Below are 25,919 nucleotides of genomic sequence, written 5' to 3'. Positions count from 1 at the left end.
GGTTTTTCCAAGGTTAGCTGCCTGCTATGGACTGTTGAAATTCCCCAATGTAACCCCCAGTGTAATGGTATCTGGAGACAGGGTGTGGGAGGTAATCAGGTCACGAGGGTGGAAACCTCATGATGGGATTAATGTCCCACCCTCAACCTCTCTCCAGAGAGGAGATAGGGCCACAAAGAGAGGTGTGATCTGCCCAGTTTTTACCTCCTCTGCAAAGGCTTCTAAAGGACTAGCCTTATTGTGCCACAGGGACTGCAGCCCATGGGTTCCTCCAAGTTGTGGCCAATAGTGGAGTGAGGAGTGGCCCCTGGCAGGACATGGGGAAACACCCGGTTGGAAGAGTGGTGGTCAGATGGGGAGCTCTGGACCACATGGGGACAAGCCATCTCTTTCTGCCATCACACCTTCCCAAATACAACAGAGAGGTGACACTTAAAAGGGAAGGCAAGACCGATACTTGATTAATACGTCTGAAGTACTGGACAGTGCCTGGCCCACGACAGCCCTCAGCAAAGAGCTGCACACTCTGGGTCCTGGGAAGTGGGACTGGGGACTAGAGTAAGAAATGATTCACCAGAGAACAAATGTGTGTGTTTCCTCTTCTTCAGCTGTGCCTAAAAACCACTCATTGTTATGGGCTGAACTGTGTCCCCTCAGAACTCACACTAAAGCCTTAACCCCCCAACCTCAGAATGTGACTGTATTTGGGCATAAGGCTTTTACAGAGGTAACGAGGTTAAATGAGGTCATTGGAGTGGGCCTCTAACCCAGTATGACTGATGTCCTTATAACGGGTGATTAGGACACAGACAGGTACAGAGGGACGATCATGTGAAGACAGAACAAAAAAACGGCCATCTAAAGCCAAGGGGAGAAGAAACCAACCCTGCCAACACTTTGACCTTGAACTTTCCAGCCTCCACAACCGTGAGAAAATAAATTTCTGTTGTTTAAGTCACTCGGTCTGTGGTATTTTTGTTAGAGTAGCCCGAACTAAGACACCACCCTCAGGTCTACGTCTTAAATCCTAAGACTGATTTGCTTTACTAAAAGCAAATTTTATGGACTGCCCTTTTATGTTAGTAAAAGTCACATATTTCATTAATTATGATCATCTGCTTTTATGGTCCTAGCACACTTTCAATATCAACAATGTATTAAAACCAACTATAGTAATTAACATTTATTTTATATAACCACATCAAAAAGATACCAAAACACAATAAATGTGCAAGGTGGGCACAGGCAGTAACAGATCCATAGGGGAAACAAGAGCTCCATTACTGTGCAGATTCCCGTATGATGTTTTCTACGTCATGTGGTCACCAACGTAATGCTAGGGATGGTCAATTTGAGGTTGGCTTCCATAGTGTTTCTCAAAGATATTCAGCTATAGCTGCTTATAGACGATGAGAAAGATGAAAGGGCATCTTTGTCAGTGTGGTACTCAGAATTTCAGTAATATTCTAGATTAGTACTAGCTGAAACAGAGTAGAATGGGGTTTAATAAGGAACCAACATGGTGGAAAAGATTTTAAAAAGTTTTAGAGTGGCGGTGGAAGGAAGAAAGCAGAGATGAAAGAGGCCTAAGAGAGAAACTAGAACATCTTGGGGAAAAAATGCCATATCACATACTGTTCCTATATTCTAACATCCGTAAATTCTCATTCTGAAATCTTTTAGATACATAAGGGCACACACTGGTAAAGACTAACAGGACACAAAGTAAAATACAGGATCATGGATATATGGCATGTATTTCTCAGTAGAAGTATTAAAAAAAATTGAGAAGGAAGTAATGGAGAGACCGAGGTGGTAATATCATGCATGAAACAAAATGGAAAGGTATGTGTCATACATACGCGGGAGATTTAATTTTTCAATATAAAGGGTAAGAAAAGTATTCACCTTACACTTGACACTACTTTACATTCAAGTCAATACAGAAATTTCTCTAAGGGAAGAGACATTAATATTCTATGCACTTACACATCATATTAGAATCAAAAGAAAACTTTAACATGTTTCATTTACCGAATGGGCAAGAGGCCAAAATCCAGACTGGGGAAAAAATCCTGTGACTGTTCTAAAATATCCAAAAAGTAGCATCTTAAAGTTCTTTCATAGTAGCCCATAATACATTTCCTTTTCCCCCTAGTAGACAATAATCTACTTAAAGTGACTTCGACTTCTTTTGTATTTTTCCCTATAGTATCTAAAACAGTAACAGAATTACAAGTTACATGTTGACAAAATGTCCGTTCATTCATATACCATTAATAGGAACTAGAGTAATGACGTACCGTTCATATAAACAGTACAGAAACATAATGGTTATAAATACCCAAGATCTACATAGCTAAGAAACTAGATGTAGTAGGGTTTGGAGAAGAAAAAAAAATCCAGTGCAGACAAAATGACACTATATCTAATTAATTCCTAAAAGGCAACCTCTCGTTAGGAACTAGGACTCTGTGTGAGGTACATGGCGGCTACCTCAAATGTACAAAGACACTTGGAGGATACAGCCTCTTTGCCCCATAAAAATTTCCAATAAGCACAGAAGAGGTGAAGTAATTTGAAAAAGGCAGTAGACAGAGCTATCAGAAAGAGCCTCCTAAGACGCTTAAAAAACCTAATTCCTCCCAATTTTAAGACAGTAACCCAAGTTAGGATAGGAGGCCTTGCATGGGAGGGTTAAGAATATTCACAGGTCCGAGGGCCAGACTGCAGCGCTGCGATTTGCTTCATTTCAAACAGTGTCCGGTCATATCTCCTTCTCCAGTGCCTTGTGACCAGGGAGCATACTAAAGACCAATAAGTGAAACTAATGCATAGCTCACGATCCTGGCCTCAACATATATCTTCCATAATACTTGCTGACTGATGACACTGTGGGATTATGTCATGTACAAGTTATTCCCATAACTGACCAAGTGCCTCTGACTAGCATAAAATTCTCAGTGATTCAACAGTGATCAAATGTACGTATGTTGTCTGCATTTCAGGGAAGGTCTCCAATGAACCACAGGGCAACCTTGTCTGTGGGAGAGGGCTGTGTCTCTTAAGAGGAGGAGGAATGGGAAAACGTGGAAAGAAGGGATCAGAGAAGAAGGCAGGGGAAGAAAGAAGGAAAGGAGGAGCAGCGAGGAGGCAAGATCAGGGTAGGGCAGTAATAGAGAGGACCAGAGGAGAAGGCAGGCACAGAAGGCACTAGGATCGGGAAGACAGAACACGGAGAAGGCCGCAGGGAACCTGTGATCAGAGCGTCTCCCTTCCTGCAGGCGCCGTAACTCTCCTGTCTGAGTGGGGACTTTCCCATGCTTCATAACAACTGGGCAAGGCAGAGGCCTCTCAACTCCGACAGTAGTACCAAAACCCAAGGACTCTGTCCGGGCACTCTGACCTCTGAAATTATGAAATTAGGAAGAAAAATCAATTTGACTTTGTTACACAGCCAATTCTTTTTAGGAGATTAATTATTCAACTTTCAGTGAGCTGGAGACATACTGTATAGACCGTGTGAGAAGGACAATGCCACCACCAGTAATATTTTCATATGCTAATAAATGTTCTCTGCCCTTTTCCCACAGAAGTAGATCCAAATAAGCACTAAAGCTTTCTGCACAATCTCTTCATAGATCCATCTTAGCCTACTCGAACTACCACACACACACACACATACACACACAAACACTGCTGGACTTGGCCTTGTTTGTTTTAACCAACTTTTTTCACCCCTAAGCAATTCAGTGTAACTAAAAGATTCAAGCATAACTGATGTCAAAACAGATGGCTATAAATAGGCATAAGTATTAATATTTATTATCCATACTTTTATTCTGGACTTCTTTGCGATAGACATACTACTTTTGCTCACTCCATTCTAGCTCCACACCTAACATTTTATTTTTCCCTCCTGTGCCTGAATACCCAGGAATTTAAATGAAGAATGACTGCCCCACTCCTCAGAGGGCAGGAAAGCACCACAATTCCTATCAGATATTACAGTGAATGCCTTTATGAAAACACCACCAGTGTTCCACCACATAACGATATTTGTATACCAGTGCCAACAATAAGAATACTCTCCCCAGAAAAGGAAATATAACTCAATATATGTCAGAATAAAGGCAAAAAGGTTTATCAGTTGTTTTTTCTTAAATAACTTTTTTTTTTCTTAAAAAGACTCCCTCAAGTCCCCTCAGGCTTGTCCATCTTTCACCTTCCTCAGGTCTCTGTCACCACCCAGTGGACACCACGCTCAACTACAAGCCTTGCAGATGAATTGCCTCCGAAGGCATCACCAATAAGAGACCTAACTACAGGCAAGGGCCCTCAGTGCCCTCGCGTGAGCAGCATCCTACTTTATAGCAACACAACTATGTGCTCGACTGTTCCAACGGTTTCCAGTAAGAAATGCTGGCAGCTGTTGTCAGGAAAATTATGCTGGGAAAGGGTCATCTTATTCCCCTCCAGAGCAAATATTAAGTCCAATAGAGTTTTAAAATATTGTTACAAAATTATTGACTTCAAATTTTATATCTGAAAAGTCAAATGGTTTTATTTCTGTTTAATGTACCATTAGGCAGAGGAATACACAATTCAAACATTATTATAGCTTTCAACAAGATGATCAAAAGAAATAGTTTGCTTTCTAAATTATAACTATAATAGTAAAAAAAAATTCAAAACATTATTGTAGTTAGATTCACAGGCTTGACTTTTTTCCTACTAGATTAAACTTGAAAGATAAGGGAAGCAGAAAGAAGACAATTAAATACCTTTATCACTATAAACCTATGTAATGCCACATAAATTCAATAGATCTTTGTGAAATAATTTTTAAAGTCTACACTTTGTGTTTCCTAGTTTCAATTCACATATGCATACATAAAAAATGTTGAATATGTGAGAGAAACATCAGTTTCTACTATATGAACAGACAAAAGTGAAAACCCTCATACTCTCAAAAAGTGGGACAGAGGGTTTTTTAAAATTAATATACAATAAAACTGACGTGTGTGTGTGTGTGTATGCAGTCAGGATACAAAACGGTTCCATCATCTCAAAAAATCACCTCGTACTAACCTTCTATAGACAGTAGGGTTTCACTATCTAAAAAACATATTACACCTTCATTTGTTCATTAAAAAATATTGACTGAATGCCTCCTGTATGCCAGGCACTGTCCTGGGTGCTGGTGATAACAAAGACACGGTCACTGACCCCCAGCAACTCCCTGTCTAATGCAGACGTCAAACCAACACGAGTAGTGGAGCACTGCCTTGGTGAGGACGGAGGGAGGCAGGGGGACAGCTCTGGCGCAAAACACCAGCGACCAAGTTCCGTGGGTTTGGGAGGTTGGGACTGGCTGAGAAAGGTTCAGGAAGGAGGCGATGCTTAAGCCAAGTGGTGAAAACTAAGCAGAATGAGTGAGGAAGAGACATCTGGAGAATTCTCTGGGACATTCTTAGAGGAGAAGCATGTCCAAAGGCAAAGAAACGTGAGAGCAGGACACTTAGCATCGTGAACCATAAGCAGCACAGCCAGTTTAGTATAATGTATGGCACTGGCTTGGGAATCAGGCCTGGCTTCAACTGTCAGGCCAGTCACTCACCAGCTGCATGACCCTGGGCAAATACTTAACCTTGCAGACTAAGTTTCCTCATCTATAAGTTACTAACAATACTACTGATGGCAGAATGACCAGGAAAGCTATTCAAAATGAACAAATGCTGTTTAATGTAAGAATTATGGCACTTCCAGGTAAGAAACAAATGAAAAGAATATAGGATTCCATCATGTTCAGAGATCTGTAAAGGTAAAAGGTAAAGGTAAAAGACCAAAGAAATGCAAAATCCGGTTCTCCTGGGTGCGAAGATGCAGACTTCCTAAAGGAGAAGGACAAATAGGTAGCATGCAGCTGGAATCTATGACATCTGGACTGTGTGACTAAGCCACCTGATGGGCATCCAACTGGCAAGAACAAAGAGTGGTTCAGCCTGAGAGTTGGGTCACAGACAAGAACTCAACTGAAGTCCTAGCTCATATTTCAACTGACTAAGAAAGGAGCCCCCCCAAATTTATTTAAAAATACGTATTTTAATTCCTAAAGATCTAGAAGAACTAAGTATGGAAAAATCTAGGAGAATTAAACACGTGTCATTCATTCTGTTTTCAGCATTAAGGAATTTGTTCATATTTAGTATTTTACGTATTTACATCTAAGAGAATTTGGCCAAGTTGGCCTTTTCATGCCAATTAAAAATATGTAAACGAGTCATTGACTTGAACTTGTGATTTGAAACTTATAATAAACAGTATTGGAACATTTAAGAGACTTAAGGTTCCACACATTCTTACGTTTGAGTTATTTTAGAACTAGGGATGGTTTTGGTTTTTTTTTTTTTTTTTAAAGATTTTATTTTTTCCTTTTTCTCCCCAAAGCCCCCCAGTACATAATTGTATATTCTTTGTTGTGGGTCCTTCTAGTTGTGGCATGTGGGACGCTGCCTCAGCGTGGTTTGATGAGTGGTGCCATGTCCGCGCCCAGGATTCGAACCAACGAAACACTGGGCCGCCTGCAGTGGAGTGCGCGAACTTAACCACTCAGCCACGGGGCCAGCCCCAAGGGATGGTTTTGTTTTTAAACCAAAAAATTGAGACATTTAAAGGAAATTGGATATATTAAATTTATAAATGCAATTAAAAATGTTTGTAGGCGTTTACGTTTGTAAATGGAACCAAACACTAACTAAAGGCCCTTAAAAGAGAATGTAAAAATTTGCCACATTTAAAAACAGTCTACTAACTTTTGTAAGCTGAATTAAAGAACTTAAAGAAGAATTAGGTTTCTGGATTTGTAACTTTAATAAACCAAATATTAACTTTAAAAACCTAAATAATCCTGTGCACCAAAAATTGTCCTTCTGGATATTTAAAAAGGAAAAAAATTTGTATCAATTAATATCTTACTCCAAAAGGCTACTGAAAAAAATTAAGCAATATGTGTATGTAAAGAAAGCATTTAGCAAGGAGTCTATCATATAAGACTCAAAGGTTTGCTCCTATTATTACTATGATAACAGTGGCTGGGGAGGTGGGATGGACGAAGTAAGAAAACAAGCAGACTGGGAGAGTACTGTGAATCAAACCAAGGAGTGTGGATTTTCTCCCATAAGCACTGAAGCGCCCCTGAAGGGGTGGCCATTCCACAAGATCACTCTGCGGCGAGGACACGAGCACTGGAGTCAGGGCTTCCAGTGTAGATGATGCAGTCCTGACAGTGAGGTTGGAGAGGAAGGAAATGCCAGAGAGATAATAAGAATCAAAGGAAACACAGAACTTGGTGACCAAATAGATTGTAACTAAATGGCGTGCTAGCAAGCAGGGGCAGCAAAGAGAAGGAGATGTTGGATGACTAGGAGGATGAGTGAAAGTTCAACCTCCTACCATGATAGGAAATGGACAGGAGAAATGGGAAAACGTTTGGAGGGGGGGTGGGGAGTGAGACATGAAGTCTGAGGGATCTGAATGGTAGGCAGGTGAAGATGCCCATGTAAGGTATCAGCTAGAGAGGTCTGGAACTCAGAAGTTCCCAGGACAGAGATCTGGGATGGAGGTACAGAGTTGGAAGTCTTTGAGATGATTCCTGTAACTGCAGGAAATGATGAAATTGCCCAAGGACAGTGTGCAGAATAAAAAGGTAAAGGACACAATTAGACGGGTTATTGGAAACATGAGCTAAAGAAAAGGAACCAGTGAAGGAAAAACAGAAGGAATGGTTAGAGAGGTAGAGGTGGAGAAAGACTAAGACAGAGCAGTCTCTGGAAGCGGGCCTGAAAGAACTGCAATGCAACGCCCCAACAGCACTGCTGCGGACAAGCACAAACGAACACTGCCTTCCTATGCTGCAGTCAAAAAGTCTGACGTCATTACAGAAAACATGCAAAGGAGAAAACGCAATACTGAAGATAGGAAAGATTTTTCAGAGAGAAACACAATAAAAATTCCGAATTTCTCTAGGACAAAAGAGGACAGCTATCAAAGCTCAAAGCAACAAAATGCTTTCTTTCTTAAAAAGGTTCCTTGAGTTTCATATTTTCCGATACCTAAAATAAAGGTAGATATTAAAATGGTTCTCTTGGGGCTAGTCCGGTGGCACAGCAGTTAAGTGCGCACGTTCCGCAGGTTCCGCTTTGATGGCCCGAGGTTCGGTGGTTCGGATCCCAGGGGCAGACATGGCACCGCTTGGCACACCATGCTGTGGTAGGTGTCCCACATGTAAAGTAGAGGAAGATGGGTACAGATGTTAGCCCAGGGCCAGTCTTCCTCAGCGAAAAGGGAAGGATTGGCAGCAGTTAGCTCAGGGCTAATCTTCCTCAAAAAAAAAAAAAAGGTTCTCAATTTTCTAAGAAAATTTTTCTCTGCATTCTTCTTTATAGGTCATAAACTATATTGGGTCAAATTGGCAGTGATAGTGGATCCACATAGATTTTCTAACCAGAATGACTTCCCTAATTGACAAGCCTCTGCCAAATGGCTTCCTCTGACTAGAAGACAGCTGAGGAGGACAAGGGGATATTTCTCTCTCAAGATCGCCAGCCAATGGGGTATGCAAGAAACTATTTGAGTCAGTTTAATACTCCACTTGTCAACCAAAAGAACGTTTATTTAAACTGAGGTCTTCATTGTTTCTCACATTAAGAGATGGAGAGCTAAAACTTTGTAACTGCTTTATACATGTTTATTACTAGCAATGGCAGAAAAAAAGGGAATTATAGAATTAATCAATAAAACAGAAACAATATAAGACAGAACAGAAATGGCCAGAAATCAGATTAGCAACATAAAGGAAAGGCTTGATATACTTAAAATAAATGAAGACTAAAAACACAAAAATGACATAAGACAGTGTCAGTAAATTAGGAATAGAAGAAAACATTTGTTGATAAAAGACATCTATAAAAAAGCTCTGCACATTTATGTAAATATACATGTTTACACAAAAGTTTATATGTAAAAGCAAAGGAAAAGGACTAGAAGAATATGCCCCAAACTGCTGACAGTAGTTACCTCTGAAGGAGAGAACGGGAGGACGTGAAGTAATGGGAAATCTTCATACTTCACTCAACACAGTTCAAAGATTATCTAGAGTGCTCATGACGATGTATTTGTGTGTTATTTGTGTAATAAAACTGAGGAACAGGGGATTTTTAGGATAAGAAGAGATGTCTTGCTGCACATAAAAGCAAGGAAGTATTCCAAGACTACTTTGAAGCGTTAGGTCAAAAGGACACAGGAATCAGTTTAACGGAGATGCCACTGGCCAAACCAAGAACAATGTGAGCACTAAAACAACAATAATTGTATCTGATGGAAACCTTCAGAATATATCAAATTCCATGGATTCACAGTGAGAAAGACAAAACAAAAGCTCATTTGCTGTCACTGGAGATAATCAAGAACATCAGCTCCTAATTGTGAAAATTGGTAAAGAGAAAACAATTCAGCATCTATTCTGCCTTTTCAGTAGGAAATACATTTTAAGGTAACCAAGAAGCCCCTGTTGATCAACAAGGGAAAACTCTTTGTTACAGAAGAAAATCTGCTGATAAATGTTAAAGTAGTAATAAAATTAGAAAATGAAAGATGTGTTTAGGCAAGGACTATCAATGGAAGCTAAAACCATCAGGGGAAAGGTTAAAGGAAACCGGATATCTCTACAATGTCAAAACATTATGCCACAGATCATTTGTTAACTGAAAAGTTTTCATAATTAAAAAAAAATCTTACTTTTAAAATAAAGAGATCTGGTTATCATCACCTTTTACCAGGGATCAAACTCAGTGTCACTAATAGTAATAAGACTCGTCACTACGTGCCTCCTGTTTAACCTGAATCTAATTAAACCTCTACCTCTAACTTCTAGCTTATAGAAAATACAGAGGCTGGGGGAATGGGTTAAACGACTCCAAAAAAGAAAAGTTAGACTACTCCAGAATGTGGGAAATTCCACAAGACAATATGACTGATCACTTCCACAAAGTGTCACTGAAAAGAGAGAAAAGTAAGAGGCAGGGGTAGGAAGTGAGGAAAAGGAAGAGGCTGCTGCACATTAAGAGACAAGCAGCATATCAAACAAATACAAAGTGTGGCAGTGTAGTCTTTGGTTAAATTCTGGGTGAGAAAAACAGTCTAAGGCAATTTTGGGTACAACTGGAAAATTTTTAATATGGAATTGGTATTATATAACATTTGGGAATTATATTGTTAATTTTGTTAGGTTTGATAACGGCATTATGATTAGCCATTAGGATACAACATTAACCCACAAAAGTCAGTTGTATGTCTATACAGGAACAATGAGCAATCAGAAAAGGAAATTACAAATAATTCCATTTACAATAGCATCAAAGAGAATAAAATACTTAGAAATTAACCAAAGAGGTGAAAGATTTGTTCAATGAAAACTACAAAACGCTGCTGAAAGAAATTAGAGAAGACATAAGTAAATGGAAACACATCTCATGTTCATGAATTGGAAGACAATACTGTTAAGATATCAATACTACTCAAAGTGACCTATAGGTCACAGAATTAAAGCAATCACTATCAAAACTCCAATAACATTTTTTGCAGAAATAGAAAAACCCATCTTAAAACTCACATGGAATCTGAAGGGACCCCGAATAACTAAAACAATCTTGAAAAGCTCCAGGACTCACATTTACTGATTTCGAAACTTACTACAAAGCTACAGTAATCAAAACAGTGTGGTACTGGCATGAAGACATCCACTTTAAGACCAACGCAATAGAATAGAGAGCCCAGAAGAATATCCTCACATATATGGTCAAATGCTATTTGACAAGGGTACCAAGACCATTCAATGGGGAAAAAAGTGTCTTTTCAACAAATGATGCTGGGAAAAAATGGTTATCCACGTGAAAAAGAATGAAGTTGGACCCTTACCTAACACCATAAACAAAAATTAACTCAAAATAGGTGAAAGATCTAAATGTAAGTCACAAAACTATAAAACTCTTAGAAGAAAACATAAGGCAAGAGCTTTATGATGTTGGCAATGATTTCTTGGATATGACACCAAAGGCACAGGCAACAAAAGAAAAAACAAATTGGGCTTAATGAAAATTTTAAAATTTTGTCCATCAAAAGATAGTATCAATGAGCAAAAAAGGCAACCCACAGAATGGAAGAAAATATTTACAAATCATATATCTGATAAGGGATTAATATTTAGAATATAGAGAGAACGCCTAAAACTCAACAACAAAAAGACAACCCAACTCAAAAATGGGCAAAGGGCTTGAACATACATTTCTTCAAAGAAGATATACAGATGGCCAATAAGCACATGAAAAATGGTCAATGCTACTAATCATTAAGCACATGCAAATCAAAACTACAATAAGGGCCAGCTGCATTATTAAGTGGTTAAGTTTGATGTGCTCCACTTCAGCAGTCTGGGTTCAGTTCCCAGGCGCAGACCTACACCACTCCTCTGTCAGTAGCCATGCTGTCACAGCAGCTCACATACAAAAAGAGGAAGACTGGCAACAGATGTTAGCTCAGGGCAAACCTTTCTCAGCAAAAACAAAACAAAACAACTACAATGAGAAATTTCCTCACACTGATCAGGATGGTTACTATAAAAAAAGAAAAACAGAAAATAACAAGTGTTGGCAAGGATGTGGAGCAATTGTACACTTGCTTGCACACTGTTTGTGGAAATGTAAAAGGGTGCAGCTGCTGTGGAAAAGAGTACAGCAGTTCCTCAAAAAGTTAAAACTAGAATGACGGCATGACGCAGCAATTCCATTTCTGGGTATATCCCCAAAAGAATTAAAAGTGAGGTCTTGAAGAGAGATTTGTACACTCATGTTCATAGCAGCATTATTTAACAACAGCTAAAAGATGGAAACATCTCAAGTGTCTATCTACAGATGAATGAATAAGCAAAATGTGGTTTATACACACAATGGCATGTTATTCAGCCTTAAAAAGTAAGGAAAAACTGACATATGCTACAACATGGATGAACTTTGAGGACATTATGCTAAGTGAAATATGCCAATCACAAAAAGACCAGTACTGCATGATCCCACTTCTATGAGCTACTTAGAGTGTCAAAATCAGAGAGGGCAGAATGGTGGCTGCCAGGGATGGAGGGAGAGGAATGGAGACTTCTTGACTGATGGGTATAAAGTTTCCATTTCACAAAATGAAGAGTTGTGGAGATGGGAGGTAGTAATGGTTTTACAAAATTATGAATATGTTTCATACCACTGAACTGTACACTTAAAAATGGTTAAGATGGTAAATTTTACATTATGTGTATTTTACCAGAATAAAAAAAAAATACCAAAAGTTTTCCTAACCAGTTAGAAAAAAATGGAAGGAAAGATTCAACTTATAATAAGAAAGATAAAACTACCTACAGGAGTGGGGGTTGGGATGGGTGGGTAAGAAATGTGTTAACAGTCATATGAAGAAGATGAATTCTACTGGGGGACATTAAAACAAACTTGAACCACTGAAAAGCAAAAGCTTGTACTTAGAAAAACCCATTCTTTTAAATATCGTTTTTCTCTCAATAATCTTTAAATTCAATGCAATGTCAATTAAAATACTAGTGGATTCTTTTTTTGGTAACTTGACAAAATAATCCAAAAAGAGGGGAAATTAGCTCTAATAGATATTAAAATTGTTTGTAACTAGAAAAGTAGAGATCACTGGAATAGAATAAAATGCCAAGATTTAGATGTAGACATTTTGGGGGAGTTTATTACATGATAATGACAGGATTTCAAATCTCAAGAGGCTGTTAAGCCACATGCCTAGTCATTTGGAATACAAGCAAAGCTGAGTTCTTACCTCTCTCTTCCCTTAAACACAAAGTAATTCTAGATGGGCTAAAGATTTAAGCATAAAAAATAAAAACATAAAAGCTCTAAGAGAAAATATAGATAATGCAAAATTTTTCATTCAGCATGTGGAAAATTCTATATACAAAACACAAAAGTGAGACACCATAAAGAAAAAGACTGATTAAAATTTTTTAAATCCTATATGAAAAGTATCTACAACATATATAATAAACCGGCCAACACCCTCGTGCTTCTGGTATTACTTATCTATCCCTCTCCCTTTACCCCCCACCCCACTCTCCATGCCCATTCTACCATTTCCTAGTAAAAAGATCTCACGAACCACTGCTACTAAGTTACTTCATATATAAAATGCAGATGAGTTTTCCTAACTTTTTTCTGAGTTATTTTTAGGGATTAAATGAGATGGTGCAGGTAGGAGGTGACACATAGTCAGCAGTGAATAAATAACTGCTGCTAGTTAGATGCTAAATCATCCTTGTGCATACACAAGTTTTAATATTTTACCCCCATGTTTAAATAGTTCTACTATATAGTACATATTTTTTCTCCATTTGTGTCTTTTACTAAAATTTGTCTTAAATTCTTTTTAAAAGCAGGCAAGATATTAAAAAATAAATGTTAATGGAGCAAGAATACAGTAGGCACTGCTGTTCCACATGCATTCCTTGTTACAGGAAAGAATTAGTAGAAAATAGACATTATTATACTGAACAAGCAAGGGTTGAGCTCACTTAGCGAAGGGGGTGGTTTCACACAGCTACTCCCACACTCAATTATTGCTGGGACGGGTTTGTTTTCCAGTGAATCTTGATGATGGAGAACAAACCTTGGAGAAACACTGATTAGACCCCGCACAAGCAAATAATTAAAAGCACAGCATCTTGGTTTTTACCAAAGGGAAAAAGATGTGTTTTCTATGAATGTACGCCTACTTGTTGTTCTGGACACACATGTCCAAGAAGACATCAAAGTACGTGCCACACAGACTGGGAAATGCTACATCCAGCTGTACCTGAGGTACAAACAGCTGGTCTCAGTTACTTTCATCTCTCCTGCACCACCTTCCACTTCCCAACTCCCTTACCACACCCATCCACTGCAACAAAGGTAAGAAAGGAAAAGGGCAAAAAACACACTTTTCTCGGGAAATCATACATTGTCAAGTAACATCTGGTCAAAACTCTTAAAAGTTACTCCTACTGTGACCTTTCTACATTTTCTTTTTTCTTCCCTCTCATCCGACCCTTGCACTGATCCTTCCCCATTTATCCTGTACCCAGATCTGCTATTACCACATTCACACTCTACATGTAATCACTTGTATGAATTCTGTCTTTCCTGTGAACACCTGACAACAAGAAGCACGTTTATCTTTTCAGTTGTTAAACCCCTTCTTGCACAGCGCCTAACAGAGAATCTAATAGGAGGTGCTGGAAGATATTTTAAAATAAATGAATAAAATATATTATCTACGCTGCAACATACTGCAAAGAGCACTGGATTAGTGGTCAGAAAACTTGGACGCTGGTGTCAATAGTACTATCTACTGCTTCTGTAGCTTCAGATTTAAGCACTGAAGTATCAGTTTCCTCCTATAAAATTGGACCTTTACTTTGCATATGGTTTTACAAAATGAGATGATGAAAATAAAACATACTTAATGTTATGCTAGTTTAAAGCACTAGCCATGGTTACTTCTGTTGAACAATGTTATTAGTCAAGCAGCTTTCTAAATTTAAATAGGGATGGCACAGTTATTCCATTAGGAGAGGCGGATTTCATTAATGTAGGTAGATTTAATTAGTTTATTTGCTTTTTCTTAAAATAATAAAGGCATAAGCAGCTGGTAAGATACTGATTTATATCATTACAAGTATGTACAATACTTATGTTTTGAAACAGAAATGGCCCATGTTAATCGCGCTGTGTTTTCCAACGTCAATTATGATTTAGATGTAAAGTGGTTGGATATTTCTTACCAGGCTCTGGAAGGTCTAATTTCGCCCGCTTTAGTTCTGCCATAGAAATCTGAAGTTGCTCTATTACAAAGTCATCTTCAAAGAAAAAGTCCTTTGCCAGGGTCTCCTGAAGAAATTCTACAAGTTCTTCCATAGACAATTTCATTAGATGTTCTAAGAAAGGATGAGAGAAATAAAAATGCTAAGTCATTTTTAAATTTTGAGTTTGTGAAATTAGTTTTAGTGAAAAAATTCAAATTACAGATACAAAGCAGAAAGTAAAAATCAGCTGAGTTCCCACTAGTTACTGCCCTACAAGCAGATGTGTGCACCCATGTATCAATTTAAAAAATAAATCCTATTTTCCATGTTAGTCACCTCCTTGTTTTTTCCCCACTCAATAATGTATATCGCTGATATCTCTACTTCAACAAATATGACTTTACACCATCATTATTAATAACTGTATAAGAGTCCATTGTAAGTATGCACTACAATTTACTTAGTCTTCTAATACTGGATATCTAGGTTGTTACTAATTTTTTTTACTATTTAAAACCACTGTGTGATGAATCTCTAGTAATAACGTTTCTAAATATTGTTAAGGCAATCAGGGAGAAAACAAGAAAAACATCTTGGGAGCTTCAGCTCACTATCGGTTAAGGTGCCCAGGCAGTTTCTGAACTTCATCTAAGTCCTTGGACTTTGTCTTCCTAACCAGGAAAAAAAACACAGCAGCGGACAGATTCTTTTTCCACAGCTTATTTAGTCTGATGATACAGTAGGATATAAAGTATTCGTTACACTTAAAGTTTATTTACAAAAGGGGAAGAAACTTTTCACTTGTCAAAATTAATCAAAAGTCATATAAATAAAACATAATTTAAGAGGGGGAACAGAACCATGGAGAAATATAACATCATGTTTCTACTTTGTCACTGTTTAGGGAACATTAAACCATTAAGTATATATCTTTATAAAAAGTATACTCTTGTTCTATATCTTGGTCAATTCATAATCCAGAAGAGGGGGGAAGGGAGCGGAAGGGGGTAGGGGGAGGGGAGAGGAGAAGGGGGGGAGAGAGAGACAGAGAGAGAGAGAGAGAGAGACAGAGAGAGAGAGAGAGAGAGATAGAAGGAGGGACGGAGGGAGGGAGGGAGAGGGAAGGAGAGAGATTGATTGATTCCCTGTGGTTACATGACAGACCCTAAGTCCTGGGAGATGATTCATAGTCAAATGTTTTGTATTTGGAGCTCTGCTTTGTGTGTTGGGGGAGTAAGGACTGGGTGTAAGAGAAATGAACCACAAGACTTCTGAGTCCTTTTCTTTCAGAGTAAACAATACAAATGTGATTTTAAAGGGAGTTTTCATTTCTATCTCAAGTTTGGATAAGCTCAAGTCCATGCTTTTCAAGTAAGCAATCAAACAATCTTATATTAAAGTACCTGACAGGTACTCAGAACAATGCCAAGCACAGCAGGGAGAAAAACTGCAAAACATGTCCCCAGTGACTCAATTAACTTCTCATTTAGCTGAGAAGCTGAACAGACGAGTCACTCAAGAACAACAGAAGAGAGTAATCAGTGAATGTGAAACGGCGTTGTATGACCCAGATTTGAAGTGCTATACAAAGTCCCAAAGCTTTCAACGATTCTCTTCTCCATATAGTTACAAGAGGAGTTACTATGAGGAGTTGTAATTTTAATGGGTGAACTGAGACTTTATGATGAATAAAGTTCTTCATATTCGTGAAGAAAAAAACCTCTTATTTCTTGACTTTTAGAGTAAGGCACAGCACATCAAATTTACAGAGCCCTTGAAATATGACAGCTGGAGACTTTTTAAAGGCTTGTTGCATTTAGGCGATGAGAGACATTGACCGTACTTGCCCCAGAGGCCACAATGCTGTCAAGCAGAGAGAGGAGCTGGAGGTTGCCCATCTCTGGTCTACAGCTTGGAGCTGGATGCTTTCTTCTGGATGAAGGAAACAGTAATGGAAAATGTGCTCTCTAGACCTTTTAACTAAGGGGGTTAGTTTCTTTGGTCTCTCTCTTCTCCTATGACAAACCTGAGATTCAGATTGGTAACAAGGAATAGGGAGTCCCAGTGGAAACAAGTCCTTAGCAAGAATAATATTATTGGTGAACCAACACATTGAATTTTACTGCTTAAGCACGAACTGAAACTGATATAGAGACCTTTGCAATGTAGTAAGTTTCTAGTCATGAGAAAGAACAAATGAAAGTAAATTACCAACTCAAGATAATTTCTTCAGTGATCTTCAAGAATTTTTTAAAACCAGTACAAAAAGGAAATGAATTTCCAGTAGGGTGGAGAATGAGAAATCAGAATTAAAATAAGCCTTGGTTTTTTTTGAAATCTTTATAGTTAAACATTTTCTTACTTTTGTGTAATTTTAAGATTGTGTAAGACATAGCAGTAAGAACTCGTTCTCCTTCAAAGATGTAGATATCCCATATTCTCAGGTTTAGTGTAAAGGGAGTCTATAATTAAAAACAAAACAGAAATATGATGAACAGTTTGCTCTTGTCTGGTATTTATAATTTTATGAGGGGGTTTTGTAAATAACTACTCACACGATCGAGGAAACACTGAAAAAACCATTTCATTGTGTAAAAACTTGTGTAGATTTCTTGCGAATCCTGAAAAAACAAAGACTTCACAATTTCTGGATTGTAGCAAACAAAATATGACAATATAATACTAAAAGTTAGGATGGCTGTTGGAGGTAGCTGTCACAGCTAAACATAAAATCATTTTGTTATAAACCTTTTCAATGCTAGAGTATTTCTATTTTTTCTCTTCTTACTATTTCCTCCTTCTCCCTCAATTTTACTTTTGAAAATCACTCCGAGAATAAATACTTCTTATATATGACTATAATACAACATTTGATTCTCCTTAATATATTTTACAGTGAAGTATCTTTGCTTTACTAAACAACTGTGTTTTATAGTAGAGCATATATATACGGTTCACTAAGGATGAGTTTGACCTTAAAATATTTTTTGTGCAATAAAAAAACCTCCACAATTACTGAGAAATCATCTGTCTTTAAAAACTGTATTGTTGGTAAATATCATCTTCAAAGAAGTCGTTTGATTCTATAAGTTAGAGCTGTGATAGTTCATCAATACTAAATTTCACAAATCTAATGCAACTGGGAATTATAACTGCATAGTAAATGAAACGGACAACACTAGAAATCAATAAGGTAGCTGAGACCAAAGGCTGCACTCAATTTATTCTTGGTATAAGTGGGTGTAAGTCAATGTCACATCTACCTACCAGGTGTTGCTTAAGCTTGGACAGAAATTTATTCAGTATTTTTTCATGATGTTCTTGAAATCTCAAGAGTTTGGGAAAACCTTGGACAAAAAAGCCTAGAATACAAACATAAAAACAATAGTTCATAAACAATACCAATAAAAACCCCTATTTTAAAATGCAACATATTTTTCATTTTTAAATGTCAACAAACAACACGTTGTTTACAACAACAAAAAGTCCAGTAGTTACCAAAATATTTTTCCTCCCCATCAAGGAAATAATTGTGTATAAGCTTTGGGTAATGAAACTTGTAGTCTAGTATTTGTTTGCTAAATGTTTCCTATAACCTTGTAAAAATAGGAAAGAGGACAGAATATTTCTGAATTAAAATGGAAACAGAGACGTTAAGAAAAAGTGAAACTGAAGCCACTTATTAGGATTATCTGTTCTTTCAAAGTACCTTACAGCATTTCTTAAAAGCGCAAATTTTTTATAGGTTATTCTAATCTTGATTACTTATCATTTTATAGTTAATACATTAGATAAACATTATTTTCAAATTTACTCTAGTAATTTCATTAGTATGATACTTCCAAAGTTGTTAGCACTTTTAAATCCTTTCTATAGGTGATATTTAACATCAGTTAAAACATACTGGTACTGTATGATCAAGTTATATCAAAAACTGTATTTATTCCAACTGATTATACAGTATAACCTATAAGATTTCTAGGAACTAATTGTAAACGGTAAGTTAATATTAATTTTATGTATTTAACTCACGGAACTTTACACCTATTTTTATTCATAAGTTTCCTTTCAGATATTCTATACAATCCATTAAAAATGACATATACTCAATGGATTTATGATTTCTCCGCATTAGTTATTTCCAACCTGGGTTCCATGAAACTGTGAAATATGTTAATAGATGTTCTATGTTTAAAAAAAAGAATCCAGGAGAAATATTGTATGTTATATATGCCCTACTTGCATATTCATGATGCATAAGAGATTCCTAATATTTTTAAGTTGTTTTATAAAGAAACTTAGTGGGTTTTTTGTTTGTTTAATTCAGTCTCCTAGACTTACTTGATCTTGGAGTCCCTCTTTTCCGCCACAGAATATCTGTTTCCAAACAGTGAAACCATGTTCCTTCAAAAACCAAGGAACACACTGTTGGGAAACGCTGCTTTAAAATCTTTGGGGAAGGACTATTTCTTAACTAATTTTCAGTTTTCTAAGGTGTGCGTGTAAAAATTTCCAGAGGCAGAGATTCTATTCCTCCCTTAGGAACATTCTCCAGTGAAATAATTTCATTTAAAAAAAATCTCTATTTCTCTATCTGTGCCACTTTCACGCTCAATTTGATAGGAATGGGAATTGGAAGAATTTCAAGAAAAAGTATGATTTTGAAAAAGGCAATGCCCCTCAATAATAAACACTAGCTCAAGGATGCCAGGATACCTAACATTTCTCCACTTTTCAGTGATATCCCAGAATTGCTATTTTAAATCTCATTTTCTTCAGCCCTGATTTTATTCTATACATTTGTAAGTGATACCACTTTCATTTGGAGATGCAAAGAACTGAGGTAACATTTAGTTACAAAATTTCATAGGCAGACTTAGAAACAAATATCTCTAAGTACAAACTTGCCCATAATAATGACCTAAACTGCACTGTAACTGTAAATGATAGGATAGTAAAATTAATATTGCTTTACAGATTAAACTGGTGACAGTAATTGCTGAAAGTGAGCTATCAGGTATGTTTAAAAGAAATGAGCAGTCTTCTGCATAATTACATACTACTTAAATTATAATATTCCATTGTACTTCAACATATATCAGCACACCATCCTATGGTAAAGCCAAATAAAGATGGAAAAGAATTATTTTTCTTCAAGATGCCTTTTTAAATGATACTGTCTACTGGATGGCAGTTCAATATAATGTGTCTTACTTTTGGACTCTATTTATGGCATTGAAAGGGTCCAGTGAGCAGACAGATAGTATTTATTAAAAAAAATTTGCAAGGAACACTGAGGGAGTTTGCCAAATGCAAACACACATGCACATACCACACACGCACATACAATATCACCACAAAAACCACATGGTAAGAATGTGAGGGGTTTTTTTTTTTTTTGAGGAAGATTAGCCCTGAGCTAGCATCTGCCACCAATCCTCCTCTTTTTGCTGAGGAAGACTGGCCCTGAGCTAACATCCGTGCCCATCTTCCTCTACTTTGTATGTGGGATACCTGCCACAGCATCACTTGATAAGCAGTGCATAGGTCTGCGCCCAGGATCTGAACCAACGAACCCCAGGCAGCTGAAGTGGAGCGAACTTAACCACTGTGCCTCTAGGCTGACCCCGAATGTGAGATTTAATAAACTATGGTCATAATTTTGAAAATGTTAAAATATCACTTTAAACATGTGGCAGGTTCCCCACCCCATAAAGCTTAACTATTCACAAACAGAACTTACATGACCCACTCTTAAGAGTGATTAGTGTTAAAATTTGTTTTTCATTTGGTATTATCACATGGATGGCACTGGGAAAATAATTTTGCATTATATAGACAAATGCCATTTTTATTTCCAAGAAAAGCTGCAACCAAACTCTTTAAAATAAAGTTTATTGGATATGCTTTGCAAACATAAGGAAAAGGTTATTAAAAACAATCTTCTAATCTGAAAAACAAAAAATTATGCAAGCTATGAAATATTAAATAATAAAGTGCCCAGAACATTTTATCAGCCTTTTATTGTACAATGGATATCAATTTAATGGCTGAGAGAACTAAAACATACTTGAAATACAAAACTACTTTATTATGTACCTTTCCTTTAAACGGCTAAATGTCATTTCTCAACTATATTCCTTGACAAAGACTTACACATCCCAATATCCAGTCACTAGTAACCATTTCCTGAAATAACTGCATGACTGTCTAAACATTTTGATAAAAATAAATCTATCTTTTATTTCTCCAAACAGAGCTTTTCCTAAATTCCTCCAAACTTAAATTTGTTTCTCCCGACTGGGGGCAAGTAAGGAAAGAATTTTAAACTGCCAACAGTATACTTTGGGGTAAACACAAAGGAATATAAATGTGAACAGACAAGTTTGGAGAAGCTGAATAACGATGAATGGAATGAGAAATTAGTAACAAATGCTAATTAACTGAGAAGCCCCTAGGCATTAAGTTTTGTACTTAGCTTCACCAAGCGTCACCCAAAGTTTGACTGTACTTAGCTTCACCAAGCGTCACCCAAAGTTTGACTGTGTCGTAACTGACCTTTGTCCCCCTCCTTGGTTTACTGTTTACGACAACCTGCGGGGTTTTCTTACCATGCATGGCATGTTTGGGGCCCGAGAACAGTTTGACCAGGGCCCAGAAGGCATCTTCTTCATTCATATACATAAGGAGTAACGCTGTGATCTGGCTCATGCCCTGACAGTATCCAACTTCCTAAAGAGTAAAGGAGAACAAAGAAACCGGGAGTTTTCAGACCAAGTTATATGTATACGCACACATAAAAAACGGAAATAAAATAATCAGAAAATGCCTAAACACATTATTTAATGGGCAATTCTACAGAAAAATATTCCAATCTTTACAGCATTGAGCTACATACTATAAAAGAATAACTCTGTGTTCAAGAATAAAATGTAGAAGTGTGGGCAAAGTCTAAACCTACATGTATTTTTAGCGTCCCCTGTTCAATACCATTATACCTTCTGTAAAGAGCCCTAATAGTTTGTTTTTCTTTTTTACGTATGATTCTCAACTCAACATTCCTGTTCTTTGCTCAGATGCTGGCAAATCTCTCTCCTCCTACAGTGTCCAATTTGCTGTCCTGTCTCCTCTAGGTTTCTGGACCCTTATATAGACACATTTTGGGATACCCATCCAGCCCCTTCTCTGAGAACTGCCCACTCTCTCCATATTCCCTGCTTATAACTGGCCTTAGGGACTCAATGTTTCTCCCATATGAACCAAAGCTGATGGAGTGGAAGAGGACACCTGACCCCAGGGGCACAATTAATTGGCTGCCCTGACTAATCAGATACTCTCCCTAGGAAATCTGAATACAGCCACAGAGACAGTAATCAGAATGGTCACGGTGAGTCTATGGGTGCAATTTTAGCCACGGAAAAACCCATAAGTAGGCAAAGAAAGCAATCTGGAGAGAGAAACAGTGGAACAAACAGTTAACAGAGATAATCAGAGTTACCATGTGGCGAGAGTAGAAGAGAGAGAAAGTGTAGCTATCTTTCTCATTTAAGGCTTCTCACTTTACAGCTCCAATTTCCATGAGGTTCGACTATCTGAGTAGTCCCTTTAATAAACTCCTTTTTAACTTGCTCTAGTTTGAGTGAATTTCTTGCAACTTAAAGGTTTTAATTACAACAGAAATTATACATCCCAAGGTTCAAGGTTGTCTTCCCTGGAACCTATTCAAGAAGTATTTCTTTAACATGCATATTAGATTCAACACTAATTGATTTTCCCCCAAATTATTATCTCCCCCAAAGTGTTAAATACCCTAGGAACAACATGTGCTATCACCAAGAAGTTTGGTTTAGCCTACTCCTGGGGATAGCCAGTGGGTACATACAGTATCCTGTTTGGACCTCACTGAGTGGATAAAATGTCACCTTGAAAGGCAACCTCCCAGGAGTAATGAAGAGTGATCAAAAGTCAAGCAAAAATCGATCTAGCCGCCAACTTCCTGTCCTTCTAATCCTGCTCATTCCCAGTGCTTTGCTTAAAATAGAAACAAACAAACAATACACAAAACATAACAAAATAAAACAATCTAGAGAAAGAGAAAAGAGGTGACAGTCACTGGCATACTGTGGTTTTTTCCGCTTCCAAAGCAGCTCTGCTCTCACACCCCAGGGTTACACAGGAGTCTTGAAAAGATCCAGAGAGTCAGAGACTGCAGAGACCATTGGGTCCTGAGATGAAGAGATGTGGCCCCTAAGGGCCTTGTTGGAGAGGGAGCACCCAAAGAGTTTTTCCAGTTCCTCACAATACAACTCAGAGAGCTGTGGGTAAGCATGTACCAACTTACCGTATTATAAATAGAATATGCAGCAAGAACATGGAACAGGGATTGTTGCCTAGAGAAAAGAAATTTACATTGAACACAATTTATTTCATGTTTAAAATTACAAACAAAAAAATAAATGACATGTTGCTTAGATCATAAAGAGATAATCCAAATAATACTACTACTGTAATAAAGAAATGATCCCAAGCTCAAACTTAAACAATGCTGCAAATGGTCTAAATTTAAGGCTAGATAATATTCATTCTGATATAAAAAATTTACACCAAAAAACATAAAGGGCTTCACAAGCTCTTAAATTTGTTGCCTTCTTTCACTGAACTAGTCTCACTATAAAATCATCCCCATGGGAACAGCTAGCTTGATGGAACTATGGAATGGCCTTTTGAAGCCTCAGTTACAGTGCCGGCTGGGTGCCACAACTTGCAGGGCTGGGACAATGTTCTCCAGGAGGCTGTGTATGCTCTCCATCAGCCTCCAATATCTGGCGCTGTCTCTCCCAGAGCCAGGTTTCAGGGGTCCAAGATTCAAGGGGAGCAAATGGGAGTGGCATCACTCACTATCGTCCCTGGTAGTCCACTAGAAAAATGTTTGTTTCCTGTCCCATTAACCTTAGGCTCTGCTGGTCTAAAGGCGTTAGTTCCCAAGGGAGGAATGTTTCTACCAGGAGACACAGCAACGACTCCACTGTGCTGCAAGTTGAGACTGTCACCCAACCACTTCGGGCTCCTCATGCCTCTGAATCAACAGGCAAAGAAGAAGGTATCTGCACCGGCCAGAGTGATTGCTCCTGATTACTAAGGGAAAACTGAGTTGCTACTACACAAGGGATGCAAAGAAGAGTATGTCTAGAACACAGGAGAATACTTAGGGTATCTCAGAATAACTAAGCCTTGTGATTAAAGTCAATAGAAAACTACAACAATCTAATTCAGGCAGGACTGCTAATGGTCCAGAGCCTTCAGGAATAAAGGATTAAGGTCTCCCCACCAGGTAAAGAATTATGACCAGCTGAGGCACTGGCTGAGGGCAAAGGGAGTATGGAATGGGTAGTGGAAAGGGAGTTATAAACCAGCTATGATCACATGCCCAATTGCAGAAATAATCATTATAATTGTTATGAGTATTTCTTCCTTATTTTGGTATGAATATGTTTGTATATATATTAAAAAAATTTTGTTTTCCTCCTCTTTTCCCTTTTCATCTATCATATTATATCAGTCAGATATATTAATAATATAATAGTTAACTTTGTTTTTAGTGAGGAGGACTAGCCCTGAGCTAACATCCATCACCAATCCTCCTCTTTTTTTTGCTTGAGGAAGATTAGCCCTGAGTAACCATCTGTGCCACTCTTCCTCCACTTAATATGTGGGATGCCTCCACAGCATTGCTGATGAGTGGTGTAGGTCTGCACCCAGGATCTGAACCCGTGAATCCAGGCTGCCGAAGCAGAGCACATGGAACTTTAACCACTTGGCCAAGGGCCAGCCCCAGTAATAGTTAACTTTATATCACACTATTTAGGTTACAGAACATCAAAGCAGAAGAGTGAACATCGCCCAAAGACTCTGCCTCCTCTTGTGGGGAAAGGGTTAGCGTATTTTCAGTCCTAGGCAGAACAGCTGTATCATGTTAGACAGAAGTATGACTTCACTTGGAAATTAAGTTGACAAGGGTGGACTGTGATGGTCAGCTTTATGTCAACTTGGCTAGGCTACAATCGCAGTTATTCAGACACTAATCTGGGTGTGGCCAGAAAGAAGATATTTTATAGCTGTGATTAAAATTCATACTCAGTTGACTTTAAATATGGGAGATTATCTTAGATAATTACTGAATCAGGATAGGCCTGATTCACTAGGTTAAAAGGCTCTAAGAGGAGGTCTGAGGCTTCCCTGAAGAAGAAATACCTCCTGTGGACAGCAGCTCAGCTCATGCCCAAGAGGCCCAGCCTGCCCTTCCTGGAGGCCTGCCTTATGGAACTTCAACTTGCCCAGTCAGCCCCCCGACTGTGTAAGCCAATTCCTAACAACAAATCTCTTAATATTAATCTCTTACTGGCTTCTGCTTCTCTGGTGGAACCCTGACTGATACAGAGGTCAGCAAAACTGTACCTTTCATTCATAAACTGTCGTAGTAATTTCATTCATTCATTTCTCATTTTTTTTACTTTCATCTATGCATGGAGTCAAGTTTATAGGAATATACTTGTCACTGACATGGTTCTCAAAAAGTAACACAACCTCTAATTTCTTTTCTAAGACTTTCTTTTTCTTTTCTTTTTTTAAAGATTGGTACCTGAGCTAGCATCTGTTGCCAATCTTCTTTTTTCTTTTTTTCTTCTTCTCCTCCCCAAATCCCCCCAGTACATAGTTGTATATTTCAGTTGTGGGTCCTTCTAGTTGTGGCATGTGGGACACTGCCTCAGCATGGCCTGATGAGCAGTGCCATGTCTGCGCCCAGGATCCGAACTGGAGAAACCCTGGGCCACTGCAGCGGAGCGCACGCACTCAACCACTCGGCCATGGGGCCGGCCCTTCTAAGACTTTTAATAAAAGTATCTACTATATTTTTAAGAATTCCCAGATCCTAAAATGATTCTTCACCAATTTTATAGCACCTACACTAAAAGGTTAAAAATTTAAGTTAACTTAGATCCTA

At 38.0% G+C, this 25,919-nt stretch overlaps 1 protein-coding gene across 5 annotated transcripts in view; it reads right to left on the bottom strand.

The window, feature by feature from the left end:
* USP6NL (USP6 N-terminal like) overlaps positions 1-25,919 on the bottom strand; it is a 256,580-nt gene that overhangs the window by 7,351 nt on the left and 223,310 nt on the right. For all 5 annotated transcript variants that reach the window (XM_046678691.1, XM_046678690.1, XM_046678694.1 and 2 more), the window contains 6 exons: positions 23,259-23,307; positions 21,529-21,649; positions 18,185-18,279; positions 17,473-17,538; positions 17,280-17,379; positions 14,897-15,049 (listed from right to left, as the gene is read on the bottom strand). In XM_046678691.1, coding sequence (XP_046534647.1) covers positions 14,897-15,049; positions 17,280-17,379; positions 17,473-17,538; positions 18,185-18,279; positions 21,529-21,649; positions 23,259-23,307 — 584 coding nt within the window. The remainder of the gene's footprint in view (positions 1-14,896; positions 15,050-17,279; positions 17,380-17,472; positions 17,539-18,184; positions 18,280-21,528; positions 21,650-23,258; positions 23,308-25,919) is intronic.

This window comes from Equus quagga, chromosome 12 (genome assembly GCF_021613505.1).
Source record: "Equus quagga isolate Etosha38 chromosome 12, UCLA_HA_Equagga_1.0, whole genome shotgun sequence".
NCBI classification, from domain to species: Eukaryota; Metazoa; Chordata; class Mammalia; order Perissodactyla; family Equidae; genus Equus; species Equus quagga.
Note: the sequence above shows the minus strand (reverse complement) of the source record. Positions and strands in the feature narration are given on the sequence as shown.